The 13171-nt window shown below is 41.1% G+C and overlaps 1 protein-coding gene across 1 annotated transcript in view; it reads left to right on the plus strand.

The window, feature by feature from the left end:
- Positions 1–1312: 1312 nt before the first annotated feature.
- The window catches only part of LOC148012964 (vesicle transport protein GOT1-like), a 28006-nt gene continuing 16147 nt past the window's right edge, over positions 1313–13171 (plus strand). Inside the window, exons 1-4 of the mRNA XM_087668176.1 lie at positions 1313–1554; positions 1629–1720; positions 2087–2167; positions 2245–2342. Coding sequence (XP_087524302.1) covers positions 1524–1554; positions 1629–1720; positions 2087–2167; positions 2245–2342 — 302 coding nt within the window. The 5' untranslated portion in view covers positions 1313–1523. The remainder of the gene's footprint in view (positions 1555–1628; positions 1721–2086; positions 2168–2244; positions 2343–13171) is intronic.

A 13171-nucleotide genomic window follows, 5' to 3' on the forward strand; every position in this document is an offset into this window, starting at 1 on the left:
TGTAAAAAAAGAAGAAGAAACCATCAAGAAAATGTTTTAGTCTCCATCTCTCATCTTGTATTCTTGAATCAACTTCCTCTCTATGGGTATTGTGTGTGTTTGGTGCAACAGCTCAAACAAGTCCCCCCACCACACAATTCTTGACATCCACCACATCTCAAACTTTGATCAAGCAACCTTTTTTTTTTTGGTTTTATGTTTTGCAAGGTACTAAGGCACTCTTTATCAACAAGACATCTCAAGCTATACAACAATTTTCTGGCCAAATTAAATTAGCTTAAAAAACTTGTGAGTAATTAAACTTGATCACAACATTCTAAAAAGTCATGTAGTTGTTTTAAACTTGATTGCATGTGTCAATATGGTTTATGTTTTTCTTCACTACTTTTACCCACCCTTGTTGCATCGCTTCAAGCTTAATGTCCATTGCCTTAGAGATTTCTTCTTTTATGGCGGTGATCATGTCCTCTTTGATCTCTCCTTTCTCTCATCCAATGCTTTTCCATGCCACAATCTCCTCTTTTAGCTATTGGATTTCTATTAAAATGGGTGGCTTCTCATTCCTCCATACTTCAGTTTCATTTTGAGTTTTGTAAGCTTGTTGAGTAGGTCACATTGCAATTGGTTGACACCGTTGTCTAGTTTCTATTTTTTTTGTATTTGTGATTTGTGTTTTCATCGCTTTCTCTAGCATGTTTAGCTTAGCATCTACGCTTGCCATCTGCTTGCAATGACTTTAATCCTTGTTTTACTCTAATTTTCACCCCCCTTAGGTGTTGTATAGGGTGGGAGTTTGAGGGTAAAGGCAGGGAAACCATGATGAATTGAGGACTAATACTAAATAGACTAGGGCAAGGTTAGGTACTGAACCAATGTGAGGTGAGGACAAAACAAGGTAGGGAGAGGGCGGGCCAAACCAAGACATGGCAAGGGTAGGGCGACTCCCAAATGGGGTGGCACAATCTCGAGGTGAAGATGCAGGAGGGTGAGGATGAGAGTGGGGGCAAGGCGGGTTAGGACAGTGTGGGACAGGGGCAAGGGGGGAGAGAGAGAGAGAGAGAGAGAGAGAGAGAGAGAGAGAGAGAGAGAGAGAGAGAGATGCATAAATGGCCACACATTGTAGTTTTTTCTTTTAATTTGGAATTTCAAGTCTAAATTATAGAAAGAACAGGCTCCTTTTCACTGGACTTTTGGAACGTTGCCATGTAGGCTGGGGAGCCTCCTAGAGGCTTGGAATGGAGGTTCGGTTCTTTCCTTCTAAAATATGCAAGAGATTTTTGCCAAGCTCCTCTTCCTCTTCCTCTTTCTTCTCATTCTAATCAAAGCCCTTGCAATTATTTACATTGCCTTGTCTGCCAAGTTCAGAAAGTAGTTAAGAAAAGGCCAGCAAGTATACGAGAGAGTCACCGTGTGCCCTACTATGCTATACTGTCTAGGACGACTCTATCACGCTTCGTTCACCGTCTCTCTGCGTTCCTCTGATCCAGCCATCGTCGCCATCCAGCGATCGTTCTGATCCAGCTATGGTGCCATTCGACGTCAACGATCGTAAAAGTACGCTTTCCGTTGTTCCTCTGTTGCGTTCTTACGAGGACCTCCTTGACATGTTTGGCCAATCGTTTTTCCAGAAATTGGAATCGGCTTGACTGGTTTCGGGATATTCTTCACTCTGCTGGGAGTGATTTTCCTTTTCGATAAGGGACTGCTGGCTATGGGCAATGTGAGTACGGATAAACAAGTCTTGCTTAGATCTTGATTTAGCTGACATAAGCAGAAAAGAGAAAAAGAAGGCAGCCCCTGTCTTTGTGTAGTGAAGCATTGAATTTCACAATCAAAAGAGAGATTTTTCCATAATCAGTTCAAGATTGAATCCACTGCCCATTGGTTGAATGGTTGGATCTCTTAACTGTTTCATCTAATTTAACCAATGGGGTATAAGATACTCCCACTGAATGGACACACATTGCAAAGTCAGAGAAAATTTGTGGCTCAATGGATTATGAACTTGTGCTAGTGGGATGAAGGTAAAAGGCAGGATTGCCGCTAGGATCCTCCAATATTATGTGCTAACTGGATGAAGTATCAGATTCTGTTTGTTTCAGGGCTGACCCTAACTATCGGTCCCAAATCTACAGCGTCGTTCTTCCTAAAACGGAGTAATTACAAGGTACTCATTTCTTGCAAGGTTTTGCAGATTTTAAAAGTCCTTTGATTGCCTTACCTAACGGCAGCATTGTTTTACAGGGGTCAGTTTCATTTCTGGTTGGATTCTTTTTGGTGATTGTTGGATGGGCTTTTGTTGGCATGGTCTTGGAGACTTACGGCTTTGTGGTTCTTTTCAGGTAAGGTCTTTTGATTTTAAGAGTCTTGGTTTTTTTCCTCCAAACAAAATCTTCTTGAGGTAATGCTGCAAAAATAAGCTTTGTATAGGACTTTAATTGTACAAGTGAGTGAGCAGCCAATCAGGTAGTTTGTAGTGTCAAACTATATGGGATTCCAAGTGCAAGAAGGTGTCAGGTTCACAGTGAAGGCGTTTTGCCTCCACCTCATGTGCTTAAATTCACCTTGGGATCTCTTCCATCTCTTATAGAGTATGAACAATCTCTTTCCAAGTGAGTCTCTTTGTGGTCACACGGCCCATAGACCTATGGGGTGACTATATGTTATAGTTTGGATGAACTAGGCAATAATACTAGCAATCAGCTTCCAAATAGATAATGTCCATTAGTCTATTATGTTTGTAAGAAGTCAAGATGTACTGGACAATAATACTAGTGATCAATGCTCCTCTATGATAATGTCCCTTTGTCCATTCTATCTATAAGAAGCCTTGGAGTGTTCATGAACCAAGCGATTGTGCCCCAAGTCACAATCATCATCTCTATTGTACTACAACAAACTATGGTGGTGATAGGGAATAACCAAACCCAAGGAATTGTGAACATGTGCACAAAAACAATAGTAGAAGCACACAATCACAAAGACACATGGACAAAAGCAAAGATAGTGAATGTGAGATGAGTAGAACTAAGTAATCAAATGCATGGACCATACTAACAGCACGAGCTATAGAGTACAAAGATATGAGGTGTGAAGCTCTTTGTGAGACTTGCAACTATGAGAATGATGTGGAGCAACAAAAGCAAAAAAATAGAATTGTTGTAAGCACAAAGAGGTGAACAAAAGAACAAGAATGCATGAAAGTAAAGGTAATGAACTTGTTAAAGAGAATCCATATATGAAGACACAAGAGCATATACAAAGGTACATGCTGTGAGCAACTAGTAGAGTGCTCCCAGTCTCCTTTCCTCTAATAGGATGCAATGTGCTTGTATGAGATGATTGTGAGATGGAGAAGAGGCGACCTTAAATAGGCTGAAATAATACATCCGATAACTTGGTCGACTAGCATCATAAAAAACGAAAAACACAAGTTGGTCAGCATTGAATATGTGCCTCTTGAGCTATGAAATTTGCGCAAACTAATAGCATGTACAACCATGATATATACATCACTAATACCCTCTCTCCAATCATGGGTGATAAGTACAATAAAATATACAATGATGAAAGACACACCATAGTACATGCAACAATGACAATCAGAAAGGACCATGGACACTTAAGTAGCACATGATCAAGCAACCACCAAGGTTGCCTCGGAAAGACTTTGATGTCTATGTTGATCCTACCAATCCTTGCCACAAAGAGTAGAAAGAGCGGAATCTTGATGCTTGTCACAAACTAGCTTCGTGGAAAGCACTATCATGACCATGGATTTCTTGCCTTCAGCTAGATCTTCAAAGTGTCTCCTCATGTAGAACAAACTAGGAGCAAAAGACAACTCTGTCAAACATCCCATCATAAACCTAAATGGCAAACCAGCTCTAGGATGAATTTGCCAGACTTCATTAGTGCATGTAAAAAGCCATGCTTAGGATCCACCATGTAAAGAAATGCTCAACCACAAAAAACACAAAAATAATCGTATGACAAATACACATATTGATAAAGAACACAGTAAGGGTTAGGGTAATGTAGTGACAATGGACATAGTGAATAATGAATGAATATTGAATAGAATACAATGCTTAATGCAGCAATCACACTATGCAATGAAGAATAATAACCCCTAAACTTCCATGTCTTGAGGACTGGGGCAAAGAGTATGAGGTAGAGAGTGTGTCATACTTTAACTGATCCGGAAACATAGCAAGGTAGCTTTTGTATGTATTTGGTAGTAGCAAACACAATAGTAGGATGCTAGATTAGTGATAGATGATAGAAAACTGAAAACACAGCGTAGGGGAGCGTGAGGCAGGTTGGGCAGCAGAAGATGATGCAAAAGGTAAGCTGTAGGATGATGTTTGAGGCTGGGTGGCAGCAAATGATACAAAATGCAAGCAGTCTAGAGGTTGTTAGCTGTAGTCAACAGCACTTCTAGACCAAATACTGAGTTTTGGGCAGCGTGCAGTGATAAACACAAACTCCAAGGTGTGGACAGCAGGTACCTTGATGACCAGCAGGATGAAGATGGCTGGAAACAGTCCGAATCTGCGAGGAATGGCTGAGAAGCATGTGCCTAATGGTAGAAGACAATGGTGGACAGCTTTGGTTGGGATATCCTCAACCTATGGGGTGTAAACAACAAAGCTCTATTACTTGCAAGTTGCAAAAACGAGATTGTGATTGAGTGGAGGGCAACATGCCTATTCATAGAAAGTTTGGGTCCTCCCAATTAAGATTTGTGGTTATGGGTGATAGACACTCTTTAGGAATGCAGAAAAGGTTTACTTCGTTAATTAATTGAGTTTTAAAGCCGTTTTAATAAGGGTAATGCATTTTTAGCTCAAGACCCCCTTTTAGGCCCAAAATTGGAACTAGGAAGAGACTATACCAGTCCAAGCCTAAAGTTTATTTTCTTTTTCCCAAGGCATCTCATCCCAAAGCAATTAAGGCATCGGGCAAAGTGTGGATGTTGGTTGCCTAGTGACCTACCAAGACTACAAAGGCGATGGTTATCTTACCAAGGGGGCCCAAGTGATCATCCCAAAGAGACCAAGGCATTGGACAAAGGGTCTCGTCGGTTGCCCAGTAGTCTATGAAGATTTGCAAAGGCAGATGGAACCACAATGGACTTTGGTTCTTTAAAAAAAAAAGAACTCTTGATTGTTTGGAATAGATTGGACTTTAAGCAAGGGTTTTTAATTAGTTTTCATTCTAATGAGTAATATGTGTCCTTTGGGAAAGAATAAAGGGCTAGTTAGATCCAAGACCACCACAAAACAAACAAGCTATCCCAACTGCTACTGTGTACCAGAGGCGAAGAAATCTATGGAGAGTATGTGGGGGAAGCAAGCTAGGCAAGTAGAGCAAAAGCAAGGGAAACTGCCCATGGAGAGTGCCATATGAGTTGCCGCAAATATGGTGAATCTAGAGTTGATCACTTCAAAAGACTAAAAAGAGATAAATACACATAGATACATGTTTTCAAGAATAGGTATGCTCATCATCTAGGGGACCGGGGACCCTTAGATAAGTGAATAGTGGAGTCAAGTGGCGTGGTCACAAGCAATGTCTAATCAGTACAATACAGTTTCACTAACTAAAGAGTATACTTTGTCTCGAGATAAGAGGTATGTTGTGATGCCATGTTAAGATATGCAACGGTGCAGAGAGATAGTAGGATGGGAGAAACACAGTGTGTATGACAAACTCTGAGAGAGAAGAAAAACTCAAAACACAATAACACGATGATGATGCACTGAATCATGCTATGAGAAGAAAAGCTGATACAACAAAGCCAAAGCTCAAAAGATGACTATAGTGTCTTGTTTGAATCATGTGGTAGCATCTATGAAGGACAATTGTCTCCTCTGATGTTGTCAGAGATGAGGAAGATGATCACTAGTTGTTGATGGAGCAAAGTGCAGTCCTTAGATGCTAGGAAGATGCCTTGGGCTACAAACGTAGATCCTTGAGGCTTGTGTGAGCTGACACCTGATGAGATAGAGATCGTCAGGTGAAGGGGCAGCCACTAGGAGGGTAAATGCAGCCTGTGAAGGCTTGCCAAACAAAAACGCAGGTGCCTAGGGTTGCAAAAACTAACGCTAGATGTGGGGTGACGCTAGGCAGGAAGATGCTAATGCCAAGCTGGGGAAGATGACGGCAGATGTGGAGGAGGTCTCCAGGCAACCAAACGTAAATCTGGTGGCACTTGTCATGAACATGCCATGATTAAGTGTATGGATTAATTCTTGCTCATGCCATATGAATCCACACCTGATGCAAATGCACTCTTAATAGGACATTCTTGAGCCAACCATACAAGCCCCCCCTTGCCATGTCATCATAGAACCTCCTAAAAGATATGCCATGTCATCGCTCGAATCATTGATGATGTCATCATGAAACATTCTAGAAGATCTTTAGCCGCCCTCCAACACCTATAAAAGGAGGGGCTTGCTAATAGAGCTTCTCAGTCTTGCTGATGCCAGTCTTGGGAGCTCAGGGAGTCGAGAACTCCAAGTAAGTAACTTCAAGTTCCAATTCTAGTTCTTGTCTAGTTATGGTATCTAGTTTTGTCTTGTCTTCCATGCTAATAGAGCTTCTCAGTCTTGCTGATGCCAGTCTTGGGAGCTCAGGGAGTCGAGAACTCCAAGTAAGTAACTTCAAGTTCCAATTCTAGTTCTTGTCTAGTTATGGTATCTAGTTTTGTCTTGTCTTCCATTATACTCCTATTGTCTTGTCACCTTGTAATCTCGTAGTACGAGATCTTGTCTAGTATTGTCTTGTATCTTGCTCATCCCCGTCGAGGAAGATCTTGTAATTCTGATATCTTGTATCTATACCTATGGTCTCAAGTTGTGGGATCCTTCATATCCTATCAAGTTGTGTTGTCTATACCTATGGTCATGGGTTGTGGGATTTTTCGTATCTTGTTAAGTTATTATTGTCTCTTGTGTCTGTGCCCCTATGTGGGATTATTTTGTAATAAAAAATTCTTGTAACAAATCTTGCATCTAGTCTAGTCTCTCGAGCACAGTCTAGTGCTCCCATAATAGTTTGGCAAGACTACTTACTAGCCCTGTTGAGCACCATGGAGGCGATCCTTGAAAGAATTGTGGCCTCCCTTTAAAACCTCAAACAACAAATTCAAGACTTAAATGAACGACAAGCGCAACTTCAAATAGAACACCCTATGCATCTAGGCCTTGCGCTTCAAGAGATGCAAGACCAGATCCGAGACTTGCAAAACAATAGAGGAAGTGATCGGATAATTCCGTGTGTTTATCAACCCCCAACAAGAGAACTGAAGATCAACATGCCAGAGAAGTTCAACGGTGACCGTTCGAAGTTCAGCGGATTCGTGCAACAATAAAGCTCTATATCCGCATGCAACCGGATAGGTATCCAGGTGATGCTTCCAAGGTGGGATTCATTGGGACTTTGCTTTGTGGTCAAGCTTTATCATGGTTCGCCCCAATCTTGGAAAAGAATATGCGAGTACTTCATAACTATGAGGCATTTCTTTGCGAGCTCACTTCCACATTTAGAGATGCAGACATTGGTCGAGTAGTAGAAACAAAACTTTGGAAGCTACGATAAGGTAACCACCCTGCCTTTGCTTAGGCATCTGAATTTAAGCAATTGATCAGTGATCTCACTTGGTATAAGGAGTATTTTATTAGCCAATTGAGATAGGGTCTTTGAGATGACTTTAAGGACCTCATGCTCACTATGCATGAGGCAAAAATACTCAAATGATTATATCATGTAAGCCATCTAGTGTGATAATAGATTGCTTGAGAGGAAGCAAGAAAAACGAGAAGAATTAAGACCTTGCCAATGGAACCCAACTCGAATCAGAGACCCAATTAAAGAAGAAACCAAGCCTGAACCGATGCAAATAGATAATACCAAATTCCAGCCCTTGATCTCACAAGAAAAGCAAAGACGAAGAGAGAATCATCTATGCCATTGTGGAAACCCTGGACACATCACCCTAAATTGCTCAAATAAGAGAGCAAGAACTCCAAGAGTTGCTGCAACCATCCTCGAGTAGGAAAACAAGGATGTCCTTTTGTAAATGAGACCGTACAACTAGACCTTGATATAAGAAAGGGTCTCTTGATCCCAGCCACGCCCATGGAAACTTTCCCTGTCATAATCTGGATGATCTTGCGGAGAAAGACCCTTTCCCTTAAAACCGTGGTCAACCCCGGGGCCTTCGCATGTTTCTTTGCTGTTGGCTTTGTGAATAGATACTAGATTCTAGTACTCCAAAAGACCAATCTTGCAATAGCTGAAGTCATGGATGGAAAACCTCTAGCATATGGAGATACTACCAAGGAAACCCAACCACTCATGATAACTCTTGGCGATCACAAATCTCATGTATGCATTAATGTCATATCCAGTCACACAAATCCAATCATCCTTGGGATGCCTTGGCTAAAGAAACACAATCCGGAAATTGATTGGATTAAGCAAAAGATTATACGTCGTGAAAATCAAGGAAAGTTGGTATATCTAGGAGCCAAAGCCTTTATGCACACAACAAGGCAAGAACCGACCTACATGATATGTCATATGCCAGCTCAAAAATCTAGTAAGGATGAGTCAGTCAAGCTCCCAAGCCAATATCAATAATTCCAAGATGTCTTTGAAAAAAAGAATGTAGATCTCTTGCCCGAACATAGACCATATGATTGTGCTATAGAACTCCATGAGGAGGCTCAACCACCTTTTGGACCCATCCACAAGCTATCCCCTAATGATCTAGTTGAACTACATAAGAATATTGATGAGAACTTAGCCAAGGGGTTCATTAGGCACTCGAAGTCTCCTCTGGAGCCTCAATTCTGTTCGTGAAGAAGAAAGATGAGTCACTTCGAATGTGTGGATTATTGAGGACTCAATAAGATAACAGTCAAGAATTGGTACCCTTTGCCATTGATACTAGAGCTCTTGGAATGCCTTGGAAAAGCCAAGATCTTCACAAAGATTGGTCTACGAGGGGCTTACAATCTTGTACAGATTAGATAAGGAGACGAACAGAAGATAGCCTTCCACACGAGGTATGGCTACTTCGAGTATATTGTTATACTATTCGGTCTCACCAATGCTCCTACAGTGTTTCGACCATATGATGAATGATATCTTCCGAGAGTATCTAGATGATTTTGTAGTTATGTACTTGGATGATATCTTGATATTCTCAAAAGATCCAAAGGACCATGAGCACCATGTAAAATTAGTTTTGGAAAAGCTTAGAGAAAAAGGACTATATGCAAAACTTGAGAAGTGTTTTTTCTATCAGACAGAAGTGGAATTCTTAGGGTACAATTGTTGCGTTGAAGTGCTTGCTAGAATGCGAGCTTGGAATGAGCAGAGATAAGAGTTGAGAGCTAAGAGCATTGAGTAAGAGTGTACCTGTGTGTTGCACGATACACAAAGAATAAAAATGTATTTATATTTTAGGGTACAAGTAAAGGGTGTGTTCACATCCGTAAGTTTATATATGCGGGAGTTTACACCCGAAGGGGCTTTATACCCAACAACCTCCCACTTAAAGGCCCAAAGTGGTGTCTGTAAACTATCGAACTCCCACTAGTCGAATGCAATGCTCATGCTAAGCCTTTGCAAGACTTTTAGTGAGAACATCTGCAGGGTTATCTTGGGTTTTGACCTTAGTCAGTGTGAGGCCATCATCCAAGACCTGTCGAATGAAATGATACCGAACATCTATGTGTTTGGTACGGGCATGAAACATGGCATTTTTAGCCAGACATACTGCACTCTAGCTATCACAACCAAGCACTGGAGTACGGGAAGAAAGGCCAAAATCCTTGACCAAACGACCAAGCCAAATAGCTTCCTTAGAAGCTTCTGTGGCTGAAATATATTCAGCCTCTGTAGTTCTCAGTGCTACAATTTTTTGCAACCTCGAACACCAAGAAATAGCTCCACCAGCCAAAGTAAATACATACCCACTGGTAGACTTTCTAGTGTCAAGATCTCTTGCCATGTCTGAATCACAAAACCCCTGTAGCTCTAGTCTACCTTTTAAGTATCTAAAGATACATTTCACTACTTCTCAATGTGGTTTGCCAGGGTTAGACATGAATCTACTAACAACTCCCACTGTATGGGCAATGTTTGGACGAGTTGCAACCATGGCATACATCAGAGAACCACAAGCTGATGCATAAGGTATGCCTTTCATCGCAGTAGCAACTGCATCATCTTTTGGGCAATCAGCTTTGCTAAGCTTTGTGTATGGTAGTAAAGGTACACCAAGAGACTTAGGATCAGCCATATTAAATCTGTCAAGTACTTTACTGATGTACTTGTCTTGTGAGATAAACAACAAGTGCTGTTCTCTATCTCTTTTAATGCGCATGCCCAAAATGTGTTCAGCTGGTCCCAAATCGTTCATTGAGAAGGCTGAACTCAGCTGCCTTTTAAGTGTATGTAAAGTACTCTTATGCTTTCTTGCAATCAGCATGTCATCCACATATAAAACCAACACAACAAGGCTTCCATCATCAACCTTTTTAGTGTATAAGCAGTGATCTGCATGACTACGTTTGAATCCATGGCTGAGCATAAAGGCATCAAATTTTTTATACAATAGTCTAGGAGCCTGTTTCAGCCCATATAAGCTGCGTTTCAGCTTATAGACTAAATGCTCTTTCCGTGGAATAACAAAACCTTCGGGCTGTTTTTTGTATAGCTCTTCATCTAGGTCACCACGAAGAAAAGCAGTCTTCACATCCATTTGATCCAACTCTAAATCCAAGGATGCAGTGAGAGCAAATAAAACACGGAGCGTAGTCATCTTCACCACCGGTGAGAAAACCTCTTGGAAGTCTATGCCTTCCTTCTGTGTATAGCCCTTAGCAACCACATGGGCCTTGTATTTGGGCTTCCCATCAATACATTTCACCTTATAAACCCATTTGTTAGAAATAGCCTTCCTATCTTTGGGCAAAGGTACAAGCTCCCATGTGTTGTTCGCATATAGAGATTTCATCTCTTCCTGCATAGCAAGCTCCCACTTTCTCTTGTTTTTACATGACTGTGCCTCAGTAAATGCCAAAGGCTCATCTTCATTAGTTAATAAAATGTAATCCACAGATGGTTGAAACCTCTGTGGCTGCCTTCTGACAGGTGTAGACCTTCTTACCCAATGATCCGTATTGATAGGCAATGGGCCTACATCCTTAGGTATGTGCACACCATCAACTGGTGGCTGATTTTCAGCATTTTCTTGTTGCTGTAACCTGTTTTCAGCATGTTCTTCTTGCTGTCCTATTCCATCACGTGCATCAATTTGCTGTCCATTGTCTTTAGGTTGTAGCACAATAGGTTGCTGCTCATTTTCAGCATCTAAAGGGACAATATCTTCAGCTAATGGTCGCTGAACGGATGGCTGTTCATGCTGAAACTTGACCTTCTTTTTGTCAAGGTCACCATCTGTAGTATTTTTCAGCAACTTTGCCTCATTGAATACTGCGTCTCAGTTGCGTACTATCTTCCTATCTTGAGGAAGCCAAACTCTATATCCCATCTCTCCCTCATCTCCATATCCCATGAAGATTCCTTCGATGGATTTAATGTCTAGTTTAGTCCTCTAATTTACAGGAATATGCACAAAAGCATCACAACCAAAGACATGCAAATGGTCATATAAAGCAGGTTTGCCAGACCAAACCTCTTTAGGAATGCCATTTTTCAAGGCACGATTGGGAGAGTGATTGCACACATGGACTATAATTTTAAGAGCCTCTTCCCAAAACTGTTGTGGGAGATTAGTTGTGGACAATATGCATATGACTCTCTCATAATGTGTGTGATTATATCTTTCAGCCACGCCATTTGATGCAGGGTTGTAAGGGGCTGTCAACTCCCTCTTAATTCCATGCATCTCTCAAAATCTTTTAAACTCATTAGAGATATACTCCCCCCATTATCCGTTCTTATAGCTTTTAACTTAAGCCCTTTCTGAGTGGTAACAAAGGTATGAAACCTTTTAAAAGCATCTAGCACTTCCTTTTTGCTCTTTAGTACATACACCCATGACTTTCTATTGAAATCATCAATAAAAGTGACAAAGTACTGTGCACCCCCATGTGAATTAACAGGGATAGTGCGTACATCTGAATGTACTAAATCAAGAGCATTGGACTTCTTAACAACACCAGAGTAATAAGGAGACTTTACATGTTTTCCATTTATATAATCATTACAAAAGTCAAGACCAAAGCCTTTTGCATCAAATCTCCCTAAAGAGGAGAGAACCTCAAGGCCTTTTTGGTTCATATGACCAAGTCTTTTATGCCAAAGTTCCATCTGGGAATGAACTTCAGCCACAACCAAAAACTTGCTAGGTAATGCTTTACAATGCAAATAATACAAAGTCCCCTTTTTGCTGCCTTTAACAATCAGCATAGAGCCCTTGTGGACCTTCCAAGATCCACCACCAAAGGTAGTAAAATACCCTCTTGCATCAAGCTGCCCAATTGATAGTAGACTTTTCGTTATGCCAGGTATATATCTGACATCACGCAAAGTTAGCTCTTGACCATTTTCAAGGGCCAAGGGAATGGTACCTACACCCTCTACTTCACATGCATAATTGTTGACCAAGTAAACTTTGCCTAGTGTATTCAGAAAACTACTCCTAAGAGGGAGTGATATGAAAGGAGGCACCATTGTCCACTATCCATGACTGAGACAGCCTATCATGGGCTAAAAGTAAGGCATCAATAACCTCCTTTTTAGTGATGTGCATATCACTTGCTGCTCCCATAATATCTGCATCATTACATGAGGCTGCAACAAGTATCTCTCCAGTGTCAGAGAGCTCTTCAATAACCACACTAGATGCAACATTTACTTCTGCAACTTCTTTTGAGGGAGAGCTATCATCATCTTTCTTGAAATCCTTCTTTTTCTTTCCTTGTTGTTTCTTTCTTTCTTGCTCTTTCTTGTAGTAGCGACAATCGGGTTTTTTATGCCCTTTACGTCCACATTGATAGTAGCAAGTGATATTTTGTTGTTTGCCCGTGCTTTTACTCCTGCTTTTGCCTTTATGTCTTGGATTACCCCTCTTATCTGACCTGCCTCTTAGATGATAAGCTGAACCATTGCTTTCTCCACTAGA

This window comes from Lygodium microphyllum, chromosome 26 (genome assembly GCF_053477565.2).
Source record: "Lygodium microphyllum isolate KBCC chromosome 26, Lygodium_microphyllum_v1.1.10, whole genome shotgun sequence".
NCBI classification, from domain to species: Eukaryota; Viridiplantae; Streptophyta; class Polypodiopsida; order Schizaeales; family Lygodiaceae; genus Lygodium; species Lygodium microphyllum.